We start from the raw sequence: 24,624 nt of genomic DNA, 5'->3' as shown, positions 1-24,624 counted from the left end.
ATAGGAATAAAAACATAATTTATGTAAGAACTTACCTGATAAATTCATTTCTTTCATATTAACAAGAGTGCATGAGCTAGTGACGTATGGGATATACATTCCTACCAGGAGGGGCAAAGTTTCCCAAACCTTAAAATGCCTATAAATACACCCCTCACCACACCCACAAATCAGTTTAACGAATAGCCAAGAAGTGGGGTGATAAGAAAAAGTGCGAAGCATATAAAATAAGGAATTGGAATAATTGTGCTTTATACAAAAAAATCATAACCACCACAAAAAAGGGTGGGCCTCATGGACTCTTGTTAATATGAAAGAAATGAATTTATCAGGTAAGTTCTTACATAAATTATGTTTTCTTTCATGTAATTAACAAGAGTCCATGAGCTAGTGACGTATGGGATAATGACTACCCAAGATGTGGATCTTTCCACACAAGAGTCACTAGAGAGGGAGGGATAAAATAAAGACAGCCAATTCCTGCTGAAAATAATCCACACCCAAAATAAAGTTTAACAAAAAACATAAGCAGAAGATTCAAACTGAAACCGCTGCCTGAAGAACTTTTCTACCAAAAACTGCTTCAGAAGAAGAAAATACATCAAAATGGTAGAATTTAGTAAAAGTATGCAAAGAAGACCAAGTTGCTGCTTTGCAGATCTGGTCAACCGAAGCTTCATTCCTAAACGCCCAGGAAGTAGATACTGACCTAGTAGAATGAGCTGTAATTCTTTGAGGCGGAGTTTTACCCGACTCAACATAGGCAAGATGAATTAAAGATTTCAACCAAGATGCCAAAGAAATGGCAGAAGCTTTCTGGCCTTTCCTAGAACCGGAAAAGACAACAAATAGACTAGAAGTCTTACGGAAAGATTTCGTAGCTTCAACATAATATTTCAAAGCTCTAACAACATCCAAAGAATGCAATGATTTCTCCTTAGAATTCTTAGGATTAGGACATAATGAAGGAACCACAATTTCTCTACTAATGTTGTTGGAATTCACAACTTTAGGTAAAAATTCAAAAGAAGTTCGCAACACCGCCTTATCCTGATGAAAAATCAGAAAAGGAGACTCACACGAAAGAGCAGATAATTCAGAAACTCTTCTAGCAGAAGAGATGGCCAAAAGGAACAAAACTTTCCAAGAAAGTAATTTAATGTCCAATGAATGCATAGGTTCAAACGGAGGAGCTTGAAGAGCTCCCAGAACCAAATTCAAACTCCAAGGAGGAGAAATTGACTTAATGACAGGTTTTATACGAACCAAAGCTTGTACAAAACAATGAATATCAGGAAGAATAGCAATCTTTCTGTGAAAAAGAACAGAAAGAGCAGAGATTTGTCCTTTCAAAGAACTTGCGGACAAACCCTTATCCAAACCATCCTGAAGAAATTGTAAAATTCTCGGTATTCTAAAAGAATGCCAAGAAAAATGATGAGAAAGACACCAAGAAATATAAGTCTTCCAGACTCTATAATATATCTCTCGAGATACAGATTTACGAGCCTGAAACATAGTATTAATCACGGAGTCAGAGAAACCTCTATGACCAAGAATCAAGCGTTCAATCTCCATACCTTTAAATTTAAGGATTTCAGATCCGGATGGAAAAAAGGACCTTGTGACAGAAGGTCTGGTCTTAACGGAAGAGTCCATGGCTGGCAAGATGCCATCCGGACAAGATCCGCATACCAAAACCTGTGAGGCCATGCCGGAGCTATTAGCAGAACAAACGAGCATTCCCTCAGAATCTTGGAGATTACTCTTGGAAGAAGAACTAGAGGCGGAAAGATATAGGCAGGATGATACTTCCAAGGAAGTGATAATGCATCCACTGCCTCCGCCTGAGGATCCCGGGATCTGGACAGATACCTGGGAAGTTTCTTGTTTAGATGAGAGGCCATCAGATCTATCTCTGGGAGCCCCCACAATTGAACAATCTGAAGAAATACCTCTGGGTGAAGAGACCATTCGCCCGGATGCAACGTTTGGCGACTGAGATAATCCGCTTCCCAATTGTCTACACCTGGGATATGAACCGCAGAGATTAGACAGGAGCTGGATTCCGCCCAAACCAAAATTCGAGATACTTCTTTCATAGCCAGAGGACTGTGAGTCCCTCCATGATGATTGATGTATGCCACAGTTGTGACATTGTCTGTCTGAAAACAAATGAACGATTCTCTCTTCAGAAGAGGCCAAAACTGAAGAGCTCTGAAAATTGCACGGAGTTCCAAAATATTGATCGGTAATCTCACCTCCTGAGATTCCCAAACTCCTTGTGCCGTCAGAGATCCCCACACAGCTCCCCAACCTGTGAGACTTGCATCTGTTGAAATTACAGTCCAGGTCGGAAGAACAAAAGAAGCCCCCTGAATTAAACGATGGTGATCTGTCCACCACGTTAGAGAGTGTCGAACAATCGGTTTTAAAGATATTAATTGAGATATCTTCGTGTAATCCCTGCACCATTGGTTCAGCATACAGAGCTGAAGAGGTCGCATGTGAAAACGAGCAAAGGGGATCGCGTCCGATGCAGCAGTCATAAGACCTAGAATTTCCATGCATAAGGCTACCGAAGGGAATGATTGTGACTGAAGGTTTCGACAAGCTGTAATCAATTTTAGACGTCTCTTGTCTGTTAAAGACAGAGTCATGGACACTGAATCTATCTGGAAACCCAGAAAGGTTACCCTTGTTTGAGGAATCAAAGAACTTTTTGGTAAATTGATCCTCCAACCATGATCTTGAAGAAACAACACAAGTCGATTCGTATGAGACTCTGCTAAATGTAAAGACGGAGCAAGTACCAAGATATCGTCCAAATAAGGAAATACCACAATACCCTGTTCTCTGATTACAGACAGAAGGGCACCGAGAATCTTTGTGAAAATTCTTGGAGCTGTAGCAAGGCCAAACGGTAGAGCCACAAATTGGTAATGCTTGTCTAGAAAAGAGAATCTCAGGAACTGATAATGATCTGGATGAATCGGAATATGCAGATATGCATCCTGTAAATCTATTGTGGACATATAATTCCCTTGCTGAACAAAAGGCAATATAGTCCTTACAGTTACCATCTTGAACGTTGGTATCCTTACATAACGATTCAATAATTTTAGATCCAGAACTGGTCTGAAGGAAGTCTCCTTCTTTGGTACAATGAAGAGATTTGAATAAAACCCCATCCCCTGTTCCGGAACTGGAACTGACATAATTACTCCAGCCAACTCTAGATCTGAAACACAATTCAGAAATGCTTGAGCTTTCACTGGATTTACTGGGACATGGGAAAGAAAAAATCTCTTTGCAGGAGGTCTCATCTTGAAACCAATTCTGTACCCTTCTGAAACAATGTTCTGAATCCAAAGATTGTGAACAGATTTGATCCAAATTTCTTTGAAAAAACGTAACCTGCCCCCTACCAGCTGAACTGGAATGAGGGCCGTACCTTCATGTGAACTTAGAAGCAGGTTTTGCCTTTCTAGCAGGCTTGGATTTATTCCAGACTGGAGATGGTTTCCAAACTGAAACTGCTCCTGAGGAAGAAGGATCAGGCTTTTGTTCTTTGTTGAAACGAAAGGAACGAAAACGATTGTTAGCCCTGTTTTTACCTTTAGACTTTTTATCCTGTGGTAAAAAAGTTCCTTTCCCACCAGTAACAGTTGAAATAATAGAATCCAACTGAGAACCAAATAATTTGTTTCCCTGGAAAGAAATGGAAAGCAGAGTTGATTTAGAAGCCATATCAGCATTCCAAGTCTTAAGCCATAAAGCTCTTCTGGCTAAGATAGCCAGAGACATAAATCTAACATCAACTCTAATAATATCAAAAATGGCATCACAGATGAAATTATTAGCATGCTGGAGAAGAATAATAATATCATGAGAATCACGACTTGTTACTTGTTGCGCTAGAGTTTCCAACCAAAAAGTTGAAGCTGCAGCAACATCAGCCAATGATATAGCAGGTCTAAGAAGATTACCTGAACATAGATAAGCTTTTCTTAGAAAAGATTCAATTTTTCTATCTAAAGGATCCTTAAACGAGGTACCATCTGACGTAGGAATGGTAGTACGTTTAGCAAGGGTAGAAATAGCCCCATCAACTTTAGGGATTTTGTCCCAAAATTCTAACCTGTCAGGCGGAACAGGATATAATTGCTTAAAACGTTTAGAAGGAGTAAATGAATTACCCAATTTATCCCATTCCTTAGCAATTACTGCAGAAATAGCATTAGGAACAGGAAAGACTTCTGGAATAACCGCAGGAGCTTTAAAAACCTTATCCAAACGTATAGAATTAGTATCAAGAGGACTAGAATCCTCTATTTCTAAAGCAATTAGTACTTCTTTAAGTAAAGAGCGAATAAATTCCATCTTAAATAAATATGAAGATTTATCAGCATCAATCTCTGAGACAGAATCCTCTGAACCAGAAGAGTCCAAAGAATCAGAATGATGGTGTTCATTTAAAAATTCATCTGTAGAGAGAGAAGATTTAAAAGACTTTTTACGTTTACTAGAAGGAGAAATAACAGACAAAGCCTTCTTTATGGATTCAGAAACAAAATCTCTTATGTTATCAGGAACATTCTGCACCTTAGATGTTGAGGGAACTGCAACAGGCAATGGTACATTACTAAAGGAAATATTATCTGCTTTAACAAGTTTGTCATGACAATTATTACAAACAACAGCTGGAGGAATAGCTACCAAAAGTTTACAGCAGATACACTTAGCTTTGGTAGATCCAGCAGGCAGTGGTTTTCCTGTAGTATCTTCTGGCTCAGATGCAACGTGAGACATCTTGCAATATGTAAGAGAAAAAACAACATATAAAGCAAAATAGATCAAATTCCTTATAAGACAGTTTCAGGAATGGGAAAAAAATGCCAAACATCAAGCTTCTAGCAACCAGAAGCAAATGAAAAATGAGACTGAAATAATGTGGAGACAAAAGCGACGCCCATATTTTTTGGCGCCAAATAAGACGCCCACATTATTTGGCGCCTAAATGCTTTTGGCGCCAAAAATGACGCCACATCCGGAACGCCGACATTTTTGGCGCAAAATAACGTCAAAAAATGACACAACTTCCGGCGACACGTATGACGCCGGAAACGGAAAAGAATTTTTGCGCCAAAAAAGTCCGCGCCAAAAATGACGCAATAAAATGAAGCATTTTCAGCCCCCGCGAGCCTAACAGCCCACAGGGAAAAAAGTCAAATTTTTGAGGTAAGACAAAATATGATAATTTAAAGCATAATCCCAAATATGAAACTGACTGTCTGGAAATAAGGAAAGTTGAACATTCTGAGTCAAGGCAAATAAATGTTTGAATACATATATTTAGAACTTTATAAATAAAGTGCCCAACCATAGCTTAGAGTGTCACAGAAAATAAGACTTACTTACCCCAGGACACTCATCTACATGTTTGTAGAAAGCCAAACCAGTACTGAAACGAGAATCAGTAGAGGAAATGGTAAATATAAGAGTATATCGTCGATCTGAAAAGGGAGGTAAGAGATGAATCTCTACGACCGATAACAGAGAACCTTATGAAATAGACCCCGTAGAAGGAGATCACTGCATTCAATAGGCAATACTCTCCTCACATCCCTCTGACATTCACTGCACGCTGAGAGGAAAACCGGGCTCCAACTTGCTGCGGAGCGCATATCAACGTAGAATCTAGCACAAACTTACTTCACCACCTCCCTTGGAGGCAAAGTTTGTAAAACTGATTTGTGGGTGTGGTGAGGGGTGTATTTATAGGCATTTTAAGGTTTGGGAAACTTTGCCCCTCCTGGTAGGAATGTATATCCCATACGTCACTAGCTCATGGACTCTTGTTAATTACATGAAAGAAATAGAAAGTTGCTTAAAATTGTATGCTCTGTCTGAATCACGAAAGAAAAAATTTGGGTTCAGTGTCCCTTTAATTGTAGGTAATTTATGTAATTAATTTAATGATAGTGTAGTGTTAGGTGTAATTGTAATTAAGGTTAGGATTTATTTTACAGGTAAATTTGTACTTAGTTTAACTAGGAAGTTATTAAATAGTTAATAACTATTTAATAACTATTGTACCTAGTTAAAATAAATACAAAGTTGCCTGTAAAATAAAAATAAACCCTAAGCTAGGTACAATGTAACTATTAGTTATATTGTAGGTAGCTTCGGGTTTATTTTATCAGTAAGTATTTAGTTTTAAATATGAATAATTTATTTAATTGTAGTAAATTTATTTAGATGTATTTAAATTATATTTAAGTTAGGGGGTGTTAGGGTTAGACTTAGGTTTAGGGATTAATAAATTTATTCAAAAGGGGAAAAAAAAGTAGTTAAAGATACTAACACTCTCTGTCTCTAAAAAGCTAACCCAGCAGGTTGGAATATCTCCTGAGACCAACCACAGAAAGGAAAAAAGAATAAAAAATTGTTGTTTGGGTAGCGCTATTTAAAGCTTAGAGAAAGGGCAATGTAATTAATTTTTACTAAAACATATGATGCTCTATGAATATGTACGTGGTATCGAAATTACATGAATATCAATTTGTCGTGTAATCACATCAAATTAGTGTGGTCTTAGGACTCTTGAGACAATGAAAAGTGTCTGGGAAAAAAAGGAGAACGATATTGAATGATATGTGTTAAATACTTTGTGAACTATTCGTAAGATATAGTGTAATGAATGTACATTAAGCGTAATTGTGTTTGTATAACCTAACTGATACAAACTGAATGAATTAGTATTTAAAACATTAAAAATTTAATAATTTGTGCGAATATGAACAAAATAAAAAGTATGTTTGTACAACATAAGGGGTGCCGGCACCAAATATAAAAGAACATCAATTTAAAAACATGTAGTACATGCAATACATATGAACATATAAATTGGTAAGTGATCGTAACTTAGTTCATATCAATTGAGCCATAAAGGGAGAAAACAGTTCACTTCCAAATAGATTGGTAATGTTTACCGTAACTGAGTGTTTAGGATTACCGTCCTTAGTTAATGGGAAGTCCCGTCTGGTAAGGGGATATAATGCGGAGCTCTAAGGTGAAGATATCCAATACGGTGAAGGTATCCAATAAGGTGTGAATGGCAAACAATAATTTTAATATTTCAAAGCTGTAAAGTTGCCAAATTCTGCTGCATCAAGGTGTATTTTGTAGTGCTTTTGCAATGCTGCAGGTAAGTCCTGGGACCGAGGTATTTGCTGGCAGCCACACTCTTCTTACGGGCTGTACCTACAGGTCCTATTACCTGTTCCAGTGTTGGAGGTCACAAACTGAAATGCCGTTTAGATTGGAAACGTGGCCAAAGGAAAACTTCATATAGTTGAGGTTAGTGAAAAGTCGGTGTATAGATCCTGGGTGAGGAATTAAGCATATGTATACACCGCTTAAATATCATAAACGGCTTTAATGCACCTCACCTACTATAACCAAAGTTCCCATAGAGAGTATACAAATGAGCAAATCTACGCGTTTCAGCCCGGTAGGCCTTTATCAAGATCTAGAGCCAGCAAAGAGAATGACTGGGGGGTGGAGTTAAGGGGGGAGCTATATAGACAGCTTTGCTGTGGTGCTCTCTTTGCTACTTCCTGTCAGGAAGGACAATATCCCACAAGTTATGATGAATACGTGGACTCGGTACATCTTGCAAAAGAAATGACTGTATTGATTCTGGCGGAGTCTTTTGTGTAAGGGGCAGGGAAGTCGTACCTTTCTTAGATCCCCACAGTTTCCAACCACTCCGTTCCCTTGGAGGATAGTCTGGAAAATGCTTTATACTAGGTGGCTCATGCAGGGAGGTGTCAGGTGGGTCCAGACACAGTTATGTACAGGAGGAGGCAATGTCATCTGGTGTTTTACAGATAAGGCGCTTGCGATCTTGTAGAACCCACATTTATAAGGAATATTTTTACTCCTCAGTAGAGTTGTAAGTTAGGAGAATTCTCTTCTGCGTAGGAGTGTCCATGTGGGGAGATCTTGGTAAAATTGTAGAACATTTCCTCAAAAACGCAGGGGTTACGTTTTCAAGATTGAGCAAGTAGTATCTCCTTATCTAGAAAGTTTTTGAATCTTATTATATTATCTCTTGGGGAAGCTCCAGGTAATTCCAAAGGGTTCACAAACTTTTTCTTGGAACTATAGCTCTGGGTCACAGAGCACATACAATTGTGAGCTGAAAACATTTTGAGGTAAAAATATCTTCTTTTTTTATTTAACACAGAGTTGTCCATGTGATATTTTCTAGTCAGCTTTTTATAGTTATGCTGCATTTATTGCTAGCATGGAGAGGACTATGCCTTTGCAAGCCTGATAACAAAAGGCTGGTTTATTCAGAGAAGGAACACACATTAGGAAAAAAACTATTTTACTGTTATGAAACATAGCATGGCCTCTATTATGTGGTACACAGATCAAATTAGACCACAATGTCCCTTTAAACTTTATTTAGAGCCACCATACCTTCTGAGGGAACATTTGTAGAATGTCAAAATGATTGGGACTAACTTGCTTTTATTACATTTTTCTAAGTCACAGAGAATTGCATTTTGTATTTCTTATTTTACCCACACACATACTGTGGAGGATTCTACTTGCATTATACAGATATAAGTAGCACTAGTTTAATTTATCTTCTTCAAGAAGAACCTATTTAAATCAACGCTAATATTTAATGACAAGGGGACATGGACCAAAGGACGTGTTTTATTTACATTATAACATTGTTTTTCACATAAAATGATTACACAACTTCTAATAATAGAATCCATTATAAGAATGTTTTTTATCATCTAACCTGTGCTACACAGCTCTTAAAAATAGATTAGCCAAGGCTAAAACGTATATAAATGCTTTAATGTATCATTTGTTCCCTTCTCCCTCATGTCCATCAAGGTCTTTAAATTGTAACCTTGTTTAACCTCAGAATAGATATTTAAAGAATAGCGAGATGGCTTCTAAAAGGGGACGCGAGGAGAGAGTCCATGTGTAAAAACAGAAGTGTTGCGGCTATTTTATATTACTGCCATTAAGTGAAGGATTAACCATTGCCATTAAGTTTAATCAAACCAATATCTCAATTTAGATGATTATTTTTAGAATCAAAAAAATTGCATCTATTTTCAATTTCAGTTAAAATCGCTAAGGAAACAAGTCCAAAGCTAGAAAAAAAATTAAGCACACCATGAATACAACTTTAAGCAATGGATTTGCAAGCACTGAAATGCATAATTCTATTTAAAAGTCAAGCTGGTAAAAAAAAGAACCCAAAAACCTGTGAAGGTTGGTATTTAAAGGGCAAACTTATATGAAAATAATGGAGGGTGCTACAAAGCAAAAAAACACATTTATTCAGGGACACTGTATAATTTTAAAAAAAGACAATAAAATAGTGACGTCTCATCTACGAATAGAAAGATTAATTAAATTATCCGCACATAAAAAGCAAAAAATAAATAAATAATAAAGAACCTCTCTATACCACCATAAAAAAGTGAATATGAAAGTCTTGATAAAAGTTCAAGCACATATATGCGACATTCGTGGTAATTGTTGCACAATAATTACACAGTCACCTGTATCGCTTGAAAACAACAGATCCTTTGCAAGTATATTAGCTTTGCGTCACTGGTCAGTAGACAATGTATACACAGCTACCTGTATCAATACTTGGAATGAAAACAATGATCTTTTACGAGCGTTTCTTGCTTTACACCACTTGCCTTCTGGAGACTGATAGAGCGATCGCACTCACCCCTGGGCTCTTAATCCTCTGGTCTTTCAGGTGCTGGCTTTGATTTTTCTTTTTGATGGAAAGACTTCTGATTGTAAAGTGCAGAGTGCAATGTGGAGTTCAAATAGAAGAAAACAAAGGACAAACCGCCTGCTCTTAGCGTGAATTTAAAAATCCTTTTTTCATATTATATTATTTTGTTTATAATGTACATACAAAATATTTACGAACCATAGAACCTATACCATCTTAGAAATCTAAAGCACCTTAAGAGATAATTAAGCCTATTCAATACAATACGAGTGGAGGATTTTTATTTTTATTTTTTTTTTAAATAATTTTTTTATTGGTTTTACAAACAATATTAACATGTTTAGATGTTGACAAAAAGTGATCAATAACTGTAAGCAATTTCTACACAGAGCGTCTCTGATTAGCAAGTGTTAGCAACAAGTGACCAGTTCTTTCATTGAGTTCTCAACTCAAACTGTATAGTCCTGAGTTCCATAAGTCCTTTGTTCTTTTTCCTCTTACAGGAGTTCTTTGCAGGTCACTATACATATATTTCAATCATTCCCCCTAAAGGGTTCAAATGTTACAATTCTATCATAAGGGTTTAATAACCATATTTAACTGTTTATTCAAACAATGGTAAGCAAACGGAATTTTCTGTAAGATTTAGTGTATCTAGATTGTAACTTTCGATGTGTTGTGTTAGGTTTAAAGTGTTAAATCTAAATAGAGGAGTGGGTGTCCGTCCCACCCATCTGGTTTGTAATAGCCTTTATTTCAATATTTGGATGTGATCCATTTTCTTTGGGATCTTAGTCCCAATAGAATGTGTGTAAGCTACTTTTCTTTTCTATCTCTAGCCTGGCACTACATCGTGAATTCTAAACCTATGAGGTTATAATCTGGTGGCCTCCGGGTTCTGACATTCCTTCCATCTCATTAGCATATATTCATGCATGTCTAATGTGTTTGCCTGCATGTGGTGATATCTTTCTAGGTGCAGTAAAGTTTCCACTTGTCTCATCCATTCCTCAACCGATGGCACTGTTTTGCTTTTCCAATTTTTCGGAATTAATGTTTTTGCCCCGTTCAACATAACTAATCTGAGTGCGGCTGCAGCCTTATTTTCCAGATTGGGCAGGGAAAAAAACAGTAGTGTCTTGGGACTATTCTCTAGTGCTTTCCCTGTTGCTAGCCTGATATACTCCAGTATCTCCGTCCAATAACTGTCTAGGCTTGGGCAATCCCACCATATATGTGCTAGTGTACCTTCGCCCACACATTCCCTCCAGCACTTCCCTGTGGTAGTTTTATATATTTGTTTTAACCTGACTGGTGTGAGGTACCACCTTGATAGGAATTTATAGCTTGACTCCTGAATTCTGGCAGAAATTGAGGATTTTTTTGTAGTTTGGAATGCTGCCAGCCATTCCTGTGGCTCAATTTCCAGGTTTAATTCCTTTTCCCATGCCCTGGTAAAGGTTGGCAGCGTATGGGCGTCCTCAACTATAAGTAGCTTATATAGTATCGATATTGCATGGTCTGTCGGTGTGTCCCTCAGGCATAGTTTCTCGTATGTGGTGGTTTGTCTGGTTAGGTTGTGTTTTTGGTTATGTGTTGTCAGGAAATGGTTTAACTGTGAGTGTGTCAGCCAATTCATGTTACGGCCTACTTCGTTTTCTTTTAGTTGTTCGAGTGTTCCCAGTCTACCTCCCTCCATCAAAGCTGTGAGTGCCCTTTTCCCGTATGAAATGTTTATTGTCATGTCGGGTTCCTTATAATTCCACGGCAATGCAGGGTTCTGGCATATGGGTGTCAGGGGCGAGGTCTGTGTGGATATGTTTACCGATGTGTTAAGAAGTTTGTCCCAGTTATGAAAAAAGTCTATATACAGTGGGTGCAGTTCTGTTACTTGTGGTCTGTCTTTTCTAGCTAGCCAAGCCATGCCTCCCGCGTTACCCGTGCCTAACATGGCTCGGTCCAGTTGCACCCACGCTTTATTCTGGTCATTACAGCACCAGTCCAACAGGATGCGTAGAGTGATTGCCTGCTTGTATTTCTCCAAGTTTGGTAAACCCAGTCCTCCCCTGTCCCTTGGTAAGTAGAGTGTTTTCTTGGGGATGCAAGGTCTAATGCCGCCCCATACATACTGTTCTATTAGTGTTTGTATTTTATTTAAGTAATTGTGTGGGAGGGGTATGGGTGTTGTTTGTAGTAGATATAGAATTCTTGGCATAATGTTCATCTTAATGACGTTTATCCTCCCCAACCATGATATTGTTTTGGTTTTCCAGTTAGACATATCAGCTATTAGTTCTCTCTCTAGTTGTTTATAGTTTGCCTGGAATACCTCTTGCTGGTTTGGTGACATGTAGATACCCAAGTACTTCATTTTTGTGTCTTGTTGTCTGAGTTGGCATCTCTGTAGTGTGTTGCCTATGATTTCCTTAGTGCACGTTATGTTTAATATTTCTGATTTAGTGAGGTTCAGTTGGAAGTTCGATACCCTTCCATATGCGTTAAAAAGATCTAATGCCCTGGGTAGGGAAGTGTCTATATTTGTCAGTGTGAGTAGGACGTCGTCGGCATAAAGCGCCAGTTTGTAGTGTCTGGGTGCAATATCTAGTCCCGTAATCAGCCTGTCGTCCCTAATTCTCTGGGCAAGTACTTCTATAGTGAGTGCGAAAAGTATCGGGGAAAGTGGGCATCCCTGTCTAGTGCCATTTCTGATCATGAGCTTCTCCGAGAGAAGCCCGTTTACTTTTATTTTTGCAGTGGGTGCTCTGTATAAGGTGAAAATCAGTCGGATGAACCTGTCGCCAAATTTCATTTTGCGGAGCACTGAATTGAGGAACTGCCAATTAACCCTATCGAACGCTTTCTCCGCGTCTGTTGAGATGAGGGCCATTGGTATGTTGTTTAATTGCGCGTATGAAATCAGTTGAAAGGTCCTGAGTGTATTGTCACGTGCTTCCCGGCCTGGTATGAATCCCACCTGGTCTGTGTGGACCAGGTAAGGGAGATATTTATTTATTCTCGTGGCTAGTATTTTGGCGAATATTTTGATATCTGAGTTAAGGAGTGAGATGGGTCTGTAGCTTTCAGGCTTGTCCGGTGGCTTCCCTGGTTTGGGGAGAACTGTAATGTGTGCTTCTAGCATATGTTCTGTGAAGCCTTTTTCGTCAAGTAGGGAGTTAAAAAGTTTGGTTAGTGGAGTTAGTAATTGATGTATGAACGTTTTGTAGTATTTAATGCTTAAGCCGTCTGGGCCTGGGCTTTTGCCATTTGGCAAGTGTTTGATTGCTGTTTTTATTTCTTCTGGTGTTATTGGAGTCTCTAATGATTCTGCGTTTTCACTGCTCAGTTCTTTGAGCTGTGTGTCAGCTAGGAACCTATCTATGTCGGTTTGTGTGCTCTCTGTCTGTATATTGTATAGGTTTTCATAGTACTGTTTGAAAATGTCTGCTATTTGTACGCTGTCTTTTTGTATGTGTCCTGACGTGTCTATCATTTTGTATACTTGTGAGTCTAGTTGCCGTCTCCTTAGAGCTTTCGCTAGGGAGGATCCTGTTTTGTCGTTTACATCGAAGTATCTTTGCTGCAACTTGGTTGCCTTTCTCTGATATTCCTTTATTAGGTAATTATTGTATTCTGCTTTAGTTTTGTTTAAGTTGTCTAGTGTGTCAGTGTCTGTGGGTTGTCTCTTTAGCTCGTTTTCCCAGTATCTGATTTGTGAGGTCATGGAGTTTGCGTACTGTCTTTTATTTTTATTGTCTCTGGCCTTATGTCTTATGAATTCCCCCCTTAGAACGCATTTATGTGCTTCCCACACTACTGACATATTTGTGTCCTCGTGTTTTCCCTAAAATAATGGCCTAAGGTACTGTCCAGTTCCATACGTGTCAGTGGGCTGTCCAGCATGTGTTCATCCAGTCTCCACATAAACGGTGTGGGTGGTATACTTTGCCATCTGATTGTGCATTGTACTGGAGCGTGGTCTGACCAGGTGGTCGGCATGATTGTGGAATCATCTACTAGTGCTAGTCCTATTTGGTCTGTGATAATATAGTCTATTCTAGTGAATAGGCTGTGCGGGTGTGAATAGAATGTATAGTCCCTTGTATGTGGGTGCTGTGTCCTCCATACGTCGTGTAGTTTGAGTTGTTGTAGTTGTGAGTTTATGGATTTTATCACCCTGTGTGATGTGCTGGTCCTGCCCATTGACGTGTCTTGTGTCGGGTCTAGTGGCGTGTTAAAATCCCCACATAGCAGGATAATCCCCCTAGAGTGTTCCATTATTAGTTGGGCAATTTGTTTGAACAGGGTTTGTTGACCTATGTTTGGCAGATAAATATTAACTAGTGTAGTCTGCGTGTTGAAGAGTAAGCCCGTCACCAGCAAGTAAGCTCCTTTGGGGTCTTTAATGACATTAGTCGGGGTAAATTGAATGTTGTTTCTCAGAAAAATGCCCACCCCTCCTTTTTTCGTGGGCCCTGATGCTGTGAAAGCTGTTTTATACCTACTGCTAATAAACTTGGGTTCCCTTCCCTTCTTAAAGTGGGTCTCTTGAATGTACAGTATGTCCCCCATGTCTTTATGCATCTGATTGAATGCTATGGAACGTTTCTCTGGGCTGTTTAGGCCCTTCGCATTTATGGATAATATTTTAAGTCTTCTAGGCTGCATGTTGTTGCGGTTCACTACATCTCTAATCTTCAATGTCCCTCTCCTACCTGCCTCTTAGTGATATGGATATTGGTTATTTGTTTCAGCCTGTATGGCTATTTATTTATCTGATGGTAGTAGTTTATGTGTTAAGGAGTCAGGCACTCGGTGGCGCTGTTGTTATCTAGTGCTATCTTATGTTAAGGAGCTATAGTTGTGTTGTGTTGGAGAAATCTATTTATGTGCTTTGTTATATTGTGGCCACCAGGACGTGAGATAGCCCCTCCTCTGGCCTTCTCTTCCCTACTATGCTTGTCGTTAACTTCGTTGAGATGTCTAAGCTAACAAAATCTCTAACTTGAACTAAAACACTGTGTTACAATTAACATTAAAATTTGGTGTGTAACAAAACAATACAATTGAGGCAGTATCCCTGCCCCCAAACCCAACCTGTAAAAAAAGAATCATATAAAAGATTAAACATTGTAAGCATACGACCTTATTTCGTCTGTTCTGAGTCAACGTTCATACTGTTATAGTCCTTACAAAGACATTTATAAAGTCAGGTGGTCGATGTAGAATCTTCCTCCTCCGACATTTCAAGCTGTGCAGTTTTCTCTGAGTGATGTGGATCTTTCTTCTGGGATATGCGTGGATTGTTCCCACGCCCTGTGTTTCTTGTTTCATCAAGTTCTGCGGTTTCCAGCTGATGTATGTTGATTTTCAGGACTTCACAAAAGTGAGGGAGGTCTTCCTTGTGTTTAAAAATCACCGTAGAGTTGTCTTTGCTTGCTATGATGCTGACCGGGAAGCCCCATCTGTAGGCAATCTTGTGATCTCTTAGGGTCTTTGTGATGTAGCTCAGCTCTCTCCTCTTTTGAAGGGTGATTGGGCTGAGGTCTTGAAAAATCTGTATGCGGTTTCCCGCGTGTGTAATATTTTGTTTCAGTCTGGCATGTCTCATTATTTCTTCTTTGTCTTTAAAGTTTAATAATTTGAGTATTACGTCTCTCGGTGGTGCTTTGGGAGGAGGCTTAGCCCGTAGTGCTCTGTGTGCTCTTTCAATTGTCATATCTGGAGCACAGTTGTCGCCCTTAACTGTTCTAAATAAATCTTGTAGGCAGCCCTCGAGTGCTACTTGTTGGATTGTTTCAGGGATACCACGTATCCTTAAATTATTTCTCCTTCCCCTGTTGTCCATGTCTTCAACTTTTTCCATGAGGTGGCCTATGGTCTCTTCCTGGTCATATACCATCCGTGACATGTGTTGAATGTCTGTATCCATGTTGTTGAGGCTCTCTTCCAATGTTGTGACTCTCTGTGTTACTCTTGATATATCTCTCTTTAGTTCGCCGTACCAGTTTTTCACTTCTGCTACTATCTCTTTGAGATCATTCTTGGTGCACAATGGTAGGATATCCTCTCTTGTGTTTGTATTTTATTTAAGTAATTGTGTGGGAGGGGTATGGGTGTTGTTTGTAGTAGATATAGAATTCTTGGCATAATGTTCATCTTAATGACGTTTATCCTCCCCAACCATGATATTGTTTTGGTTTTCCAGTTAGACATATCAGCTATTAGTTCTCTCTCTAGTTGTTTATAGTTTGCCTGGAATACCTCTTGCTGGTTTGGTGACATGTAGATACCCAAGTACTTCATTTTTGTGTCTTGTTGTCTGAGTTGGCATCTCTGTAGTGTGTTGCCTATGATTTCCTTAGTGCACGTTATGTTTAATATTTCTGATTTAGTGAGGTTCAGTTGGAAGTTCGATACCCTTCCATATGCGTTAAAAAGATCTAATGCCCTGGGTAGGGAAGTGTCTATATTTGTCAGTGTGAGTAGGACGTCGTCGGCATAAAGCGCCAGTTTGTAGTGTCTGGGTGCAATATCTAGTCCCGTAATCAGCCTGTCGTCCCTAATTCTCTGGGCAAGTACTTCTATAGTGAGTGCGAAAAGTATCGGGGAAAGTGGGCATCCCTGTCTAGTGCCATTTCTGATCATGAGCTTCTCCGAGAGAAGCCCGTTTACTTTTATTTTTGCAGTGGGTGCTCTGTATAAGGTGAAAATCAGTCGGATGAACCTGTCGCCAAATTTCATTTTGCGGAGCACTGAATTGAGGAACTGCCAATTAACCCTATCGAACGCTTTCTCCGCGTCTGTTGAGATGAGGGCCATTGGTATGTTGTTTAATTGCGCGTATGAAATCAGTTGAAAGGTCCTGAGTGTATTGTCACGTGCTTCCCGGCCTGGTATGAATCCCACCTGGTCTGTGTGGACCAGGTCAGGGAGATATTTATTTATTCTCGTGGCTAGTATTTTGGCGAATATTTTGATATCTGAGTTAAGGAGTGAGATGGGTCTGTAGCTTTCAGGCTTGTCCGGTGGCTTCCCTGGTTTGGGGAGAACTGTAATGTGTGCTTCTAGCATATGTTCTGTGAAGCCTTTTTCGTCAAGTAGGGAGTTAAAAAGTTTGGTTAGTGGAGTTAGTAATTGATGTATGAACGTTTTGTAGTATTTAATGCTTAAGCCGTCTGGGCCTGGGCTTTTGCCATTTGGCAAGTGTTTGATTGCTGTTTTTATTTCTTCTGGTGTTATTGGAGTCTCTAATGATTCTGCGTTTTCACTGCTCAGTTCTTTGAGCTGTGTGTCAGCTAGGAACCTATCTATGTCGGTTTGTGTGCTCTCTGTCTGTATATTGTATAGGTTTTCATAGTACTGTTTGAAAATGTCTGCTATTTGTACGCTGTCTTTTTGTATGTGTCCTGACGTGTCTATCATTTTGTATACTTGTGAGTCTAGTTGCCGTCTCCTTAGAGCTTTCGCTAGGGAGGATCCTGTTTTGTCGTTTACATCGAAGTATCTTTGCTGCAACTTGGTTGCCTTTCTCTGATATTCCTTTATTAGGTAATTATTGTATTCTGCTTTAGTTTTGTTTAAGTTGTCTAGTGTGTCAGTGTCTGTGGGTTGTCTCTTTAGCTCGTTTTCCCAGTATCTGATTTGTGAGGTCATGGAGTTTGCGTACTGTCTTTTATTTTTATTGTCTCTGGCCTTATGTCTTATGAATTCCCCCCTTAGAACGCATTTATGTGCTTCCCACACTACTGACATATTTGTGTCCTCGTGTTTTCCCTAAAATAATGGCCTAAGGTACTGTCCAGTTCCATACGTGTCAGTGGGCTGTCCAGCATGTGTTCATCCAGTCTCCACATAAACGGTGTGGGTGGTATACTTTGCCATCTGATTGTGCATTGTACTGGAGCGTGGTCTGACCAGGTGGTCGGCATGATTGTGGAATCATCTACTAGTGCTAGTCCTATTTGGTCTGTGATAATATAGTCTATTCTAGTGAATAGGATGTGCGGGTGTGAATAGAATGTATAGTCCCTTGTATGTGGGTGCTGTGTCCTCCATACGTCGTGTAGTTTGAGTTGTTGTAGTTGTGAGTTTATGGATTTTATCACCCTGTGTGATGTGCTGGTCCTGCCCATTGACGTGTCTTGTGTCGGGTCTAGTGGCGTGTTAAAATCCCCACATAGCAGGATAATCCCCCTAGAGTGTTCCATTATTAGTTGGGCAATTTGTTTGAACAGGGTTTGTTGACCTATGTTTGGCAGATAAATATTAACTAGTGTAGTCTGCGTGTTGAAGAGTAAGCCCGTCACCAGCAAGTAAGCTCCTTTGGGGTCTTTAATGACATTAGTCGGGGTAAATTGAATGTTGTTTCTCAGAAAAATGCCCACCCCTCCTTTTTTCGTGGGCCCTGATGCTGTGAAAGCTGTTTTATACCTACTGCTAATAAACTTGGGTTCCCTTCCCTTCTTAAAGTGGGTCTCTTGAATGTACAGTATGTCCCCCATGTCTTTATGCATCTGATTGAATGCTATGGAACGTTTCTCTGGGCTGTTTAGGCCCTTCGCATTTATGGATAATATTTTAAGTCTTCTAGGCTGCATGTTGTTGCGGTTCACTACATCTCTAATCTTCAATGTCCCTCTCCTACCTGCCTCTTAGTGATATGGATATTGGTTATTTGTTTCAGCCTGTATGGCTATTTATTTATCTGATGGTAGTAGTTTATGTGTTAAGGAGTCAGGCACTCGGTGGCGCTGTTGTTATCTAGTGCTATCTTATGTTAAGGAGCTATAGTTGTGTTGTGTTGGAGAAATCTATTTATGTGCTTTGTTATATTGTGGCCACCAGGACGTGAGATAGCCCCTCCTCTGGCCTTCTCTTCCCTACTATGCTTGTCGTTAACTTCGTTGAGATGTCTAAGCTAACAAAATCTCTAACTTGAACTAAAACACTGTGTTACAATTAACATTAAAATTTGGTGTGTAACAAAACAATACAATTGAGGCAGTATCCCTGCCCCCAAACCCAACCTGTAAAAAAAGAATCATATAAAAGATTAAACATTGTAAGCATACGACCTTATTTCGTCTGTTCTGAGTCAACGTTCATACTGTTATAGTCCTTACAAAGACATTTATAAAGTCAGGTGGTCGATGTAGAATCTTCCTCCTCCGACATTTCAAGCTGTGCAGTTTTCTCTGAGTGATGTGGATCTTTCTTCTGGGATATGCGTGGATTGTTCCCACGCCCTGTGTTTCTTGTTTCATCAAGTTCTGCGGTTTCCAGCTGATGTATGTTGATTTTCAGGACTTCACAAAAGTGAGGGAGGTCTTCCTTGTGTTTAAAAATCACTGTAGAGTTGTCTTTGCTTGCTATGATGCTGACCGGGAAGCCCCATCTGTAGGCAATCTTGTGATCTCTTAGGGTCTTTGTGATGTAGCTCAGCTCTCTCCTCTTTTGAAGGGTGATTGGGCTGAGGTCTTGAAAAATCTGTATGCGGTTTCCCGCGTGTGTAATATTTTGTTTCAGTCTGGCATGTCTCATTATTTCTTCTTTGTCTTTAAAGTTTAATAATTTGAGTATTACGTCTCTCGGTGGTGCTTTGGGAGGAGGCTTAGCCCGTAGTGCTCTGTGTGCTCTTTCAATTGTCATATCTGGAGCACAGTTGTCGCCCTTAACTGTTCTAAATAAATCTTGTAGGCAGCCCTCGAGTGCTACTTGTTGGATTGTTTCAGGGATACCACGTATCCTTAAATTATTTCTCCTTCCCCTGTTGTCCATGTCTTCAACTTTTTCCATGAGGTGGCCTATGGTCTCTTCCTGGTCATATACCATCCGTGACATGTGTTGAATGTCTGTATCCATGTTGTTGAGGCTCTCTTCCAATGTTGTGACTCTCTGTGTTACTCTTGATATATCTCTCTTTAGTTCGCCGTACCAGTTTTTCACTTCTGCTACTATCTCTTTGAGATCATTCTTGGTGCACAATGGTAGGATATCCTCTCTTGTGAGGATAGTGCTGTCATGTGGCCTGGTTGCTTCTTCTACCATTATCTCCATTTTTGGGCCTTTGTTAGTGGTGGCCTGTGAGCTCTCTAACAATGTTTCAATTGGTTTCAAGTAATGCTGTAACATTCTAGAGCGTGGCGTGTTTTCAGTTTTGTTAGGCTTACGGCCTGGCATTTCACCAGGACAGTGCAAACAGGAGTATAGTTATGTGGTATATGCAGTCAGGATGTGCTGTGGCGTCGTCTTTCTTTTCTCTGCTGTTTTGTTTTCCCCTGTATTACTCTATCCGCTCTGTCCAAGTTCCAGCTATTTCCCACCTCTGTGTTAATAAAGTCTTTTTCTCATTTGCAGCTGAGTATCGTGCTTAAGGGATGGGGGTTGATATGTCTGCTTATCACTCTTTTTTGCCCCCTTATTTCCTGTTTTTCCTCCCTTTCAGCCTGGCTATCTTGCAATATCTTTTCAGGGATGTGGGCTGTGTACCTTCTTGTGGTGTCCTTATTTAACAATGGTGCTGATGGTTATAGGCTTAGGGCCCTGTTTGTCTTAGGTACTGCCTTATGTGCTGCTTACTTTGCTTAAATTGGGCTTTAATTGTACTTGTTTCGTCGCTTCATTTAGTGCCTGTTTTCTTACTAAACTTTCTACTGCGTATGCAGTCTTACCCCTGTCCGTAGCGCTGTGTCTCTTTCGATAACGGTAGGCCACGTGGGATCGCGGCTCCGTTTTTCAATGCCGGGACTTCCTTACCGCCTCCTCTCCTTCTGTGTGTCCCGCGGCTTCGTGTGATTGCTTTATGCCGTTGGGGGGGATATGCTTCGCTGCTTCGTGGGTATGTGTGTGTGCAGTCAACGGCTTGTTCCCTTATGTTTGCGGCCTTCTGATCTGCGTAACGCTGATTGCAGTGCGAAGTCTCCTTGCAGTTTGCGGTTATTCTTTTTCTGGCTCCGCTATTAGAATCTTTGTTGTGACATGAGATGTGTCTCCTTATTTTTTAGTTGTCTGTTGTCGATGCTTACTATAAAGGCTGGGTTTGGGGTTTCAGGGCATGGGAGCTACTGAATCACACAGCCATCTTCCAGACCGGCCAAGCCCCGCCAGAGTGGAGGATTTTTAAATTCAGTCTTCAAGAACAGCTGTTATCTTGAGAAAGTCCAAGCAATGGGTGAAACGCGTAGAAGCCATTTTCCTGCAAACCTTTTTTTCAAAGCTGCAGCCTAGGTACCTTGCAATACCTGCGTGTGATACATGCTAAGAGCGGGCGTTTTGTCCTTTGTTTTCTTCTATTTTAACTCAACATCTCACTCTGCACTTTACAATCAGAAGTCTTTCCATCAAAAAGAAAAATCAAAGCCAACACCTGAAAGACCAGAGGATTAAGAGCCCAGGGGAGAGTGAGATCGCTCTATCAGTTTCCAGAAGGCAAGTGGTGTAAAGCAAGAAATGCTTGTAAAAGATCACTGTTTTCATTCCATGTATTGATACAGGTAGCTGTGTATACATTGTCTACTGACCAGTGACGCAAAGCTAATATACTTGCAAAGGATCTGTTGTTTTCAAGTGATACAGGTGACTGTGTAATTACCACGAATACAGGTGACTGTGCAACAATTACCACGAATGTCGCATATATGTGCTTGAACTTTTATCAAGACTTTCATATTCACTTATTTATGGTGGTATAGAGAGGTTCTTTATTTATTTTTTATTTATGGATAATTGAATGTATTTTTCTATTCGTAGAGGAGACGTCCCTATTTTATTGTGTTTTTTTTAAATTATGCAGTGTCTCTGAATAAATTAGTTTTTTGACTTTTGGCTTTGTAGCGCCCTCCATTTTTTTCATATAAGTTTGCTGTATTATGTCCATCTAAATGGAGCTGGATTAGGAGTGGCAACAATTGTAAAATCGTGCTTAAGCTAACTTTTCTCCTTGCCTTTAGTATTTAAAGGGGTTGTTTACTTTTTTTTTTCCCTTCAAAGTATGTCTCTTTTAGCACCTCTTTGGGTACGTGTTTACACTGTTCTCCCTTGTGTCCCTCAATCTGAGGACGTTGTGTGACTTTGGCTATACCCCCCGCCTTCTTGAAAAGAAAAAAAATGTATAACCAAAAATGTACACAAGATGAGAAGATAAATGGTGTGACAGTGTGTGCTTGATCAGCTGGTCATGTAAGGGCGCGAGGCATGACCATTTTAAGTGTCAATAAGTACTTGATATGCTGTCTGACAGATTTTTATAGTTATGGAGTCTGTTTTTGTAAGTGATATATTATTGGAATAAATATAATCCTTTTTTCAAGGATTTTTTGACATAAAACCCAACATTTTTCTTTTATGATTCAGATAGAACATGTATTTTTAAACAAGTTTCCCATTTTCTTTTATTATCACATTTCCTTAATTCTCTTAGGATACTTTCTTGAAGGAGGAGCAATGCGCTACTGGGAGATAACTTAGCTGAACACATCAGGCGATCCAACAGCAAGAGGCATATAAGTTCAGCCACTAACCGGAAGCTAGCTCCCAGTAGTGCACAAGTCAACTTAGGTATGCTTTCAACAAAGGATATCAGGAGAACAAAGCATATCAGATAATAGAAGTTGTTTAAAAATACGTAATCTGAGTCATTAAAGTTTTATTTTGACTTTCCTGTCCCTTTAGGGACAATAAAATGATATTGTTTATTAATTAGTATGAGAATCAAAATAATGTGCAACACTCTTGATGCCATCACATCCGCCCCACAACATAATTCTAGTAAGTCTAAAACACTTTAAACCATGTAATTGCACCTGTTGACATTTATCTTTAGACCAGTTGATGGGAAGAGGTCAAAATGACTCCTCTGTAGGCTGCACCAAGATAGAAAAGACTGCAAACAGCTTCCAATGTTCTTCATTTCTTGGTTCTCTACCTCAAACATCCCCTATATCTGCCACTCAATGTATTACATGTATTGCACATATTGCTTGATACCCAACCACACACACACAACTTCTCCATGGCAGTATAGTGTGGCTTTTTTGAGGTCTAAGGAATCACACTTGCGATCTTGTATTTTTTTTTACATAAATTTGGATACCACTATTTACCTTGCAGATGTGCTTGTTGTCTCTGCTGTAGACATTAGTCTGGCAAAAGCATCTGTTACTTTGTTGCTTGCATTGGAGTAATCCAGTTTTGAGGTTGTCAGTTCATACAACTCGGGGTCCACACCTTATGGTATAAAATTATAATCAGTGAACAGCAGAACTAAAAGCTATTACAGTATCACGACACACACACACACCAGAGGTAAATTCCTTGAACTTCTTTAAACACCTGAGTCCCACAATGCCTTTCTGACATTTGACACAAGAAATCAAATTGAAGATAAAGCCCTTCCCATAATCAGATACTCATTTTGCCTGACTTAATAAAAAATATATACAGAAATTAAATTTAACAGAAATGATGGGAAGATACAATCGGAAAAAACAGAATTTATGTTTACCTGATAAATTACTTTCTCCAACGGTGTGTCCGGTCCACGGCGTCATCCTTACTTGTGGGATATTCTCTTCCCCAACAGGAAATGGCAAAGAGCCCAGCAAAGCTGGTCACATGATCCCTCCTAGGCTCCGCCTACCCCAGTCATTCGACCGACGTTAAGGAGGAATATTTGCATAGGAGAAACCATATGGTACCGTGGTGACTGTAGTTAAAGAAAATAAATTATCAGACCTGATTAAAAAAACCAGGGCGGGCCGTGGACCGGACACACCGTTGGAGAAAGTAATTTATCAGGTAAACATAAATTCTGTTTTCTCCAACATAGGTGTGTCCGGTCCACGGCGTCATCCTTACTTGTGGGAACCAATACCAAAGCTTTAGGACACGGATGAAGGGAGGGAGCAAATCAGGTCACCTAAATGGAAGGCACCACGGCTTGCAAAACCTTTCTCCCAAAAATAGCCTCAGAAGAAGCAAAAGTATCAAACTTGTAAAATTTGGTAAAAGTGTGCAGTGAAGACCAAGTCGCTGCCCTACATATCTGATCAACAGAAGCCTCGTTCTTGAAGGCCCATGTGGAAGCCACAGCCCTAGTGGAATGAGCTGTGATTCTTTCGGGAGGCTGCCGTCCGGCAGTCTCGTAAGCCAATCTGATGATGCTTTTAATCCAAAAAGAGAGAGAGGTAGAAGTTGCTTTTTGACCTCTCCTTTTACCGGAATAAACAACAAACAAGGAAGATGTTTGTCTAAAATCCTTTGTAGCATCTAAATAGAATTTTAGAGCGCGAACAACATCCAAATTGTGCAACAAACGTTCCTTCTTTGAAACTGGTTTCGGACACAGAGAAGGTACGATAATCTCCTGGTTAATGTTTTTGTTAGAAACAACTTTTGGAAGAAAACCAGGTTTAGTACGTAAAACCACCTTATCTGCATGGAACACCAGATAAGGAGTAGAACACTGCAGAGCAGATAATTCTGAAACTCTTCTAGCAGAAGAAATTGCAACTAAAAACAAAACTTTCCAAGATAATAACTTAATATCAACGGAATGCAAGGGTTCAAACGGAACCCCCTGAAGAACTGAAAGAACTAAATTGAGACTCCAAGGAGGAGTCAAAGGTTTGTAAACAGGCTTAATTCTAACCAGAGCCTGAACAAAGGCTTGAACATCTGGCACAGCGGCCAGCTTTTTGTGAAGTAACACAGACAAGGCAGAAATCTGTCCCTTCAGGGAACTTGCAGATAATCCTTTTTCCAATCCTTCTTGAAGGAAGGATAGAATCCTAGGAATCTTAACCTTGTCCCAAGGGAATCCTTTAGATTCA

The 24,624-nt window shown here is 39.7% G+C and overlaps 1 protein-coding gene across 2 annotated transcripts in view; it reads right to left on the bottom strand.

The window, feature by feature from the left end:
- AFTPH (aftiphilin) overlaps positions 1 to 24,624 on the bottom strand; it is a 272,901-nt gene that overhangs the window by 23,073 nt on the left and 225,204 nt on the right. For both annotated transcript variants that reach the window (XM_053712087.1, XM_053712088.1), the window contains one exon: positions 22,897 to 23,020. In XM_053712087.1, the coding sequence (XP_053568062.1) occupies positions 22,897 to 23,020 (124 nt within the window). The remainder of the gene's footprint in view (positions 1 to 22,896; positions 23,021 to 24,624) is intronic.

The sequence above is a fragment of the Bombina bombina genome, chromosome 4, assembly GCF_027579735.1.
Source record: "Bombina bombina isolate aBomBom1 chromosome 4, aBomBom1.pri, whole genome shotgun sequence".
Classification (NCBI taxonomy): Eukaryota; Metazoa; Chordata; class Amphibia; order Anura; family Bombinatoridae; genus Bombina; species Bombina bombina.
This window is presented reverse-complemented; position numbering and strand designations above follow the sequence as displayed.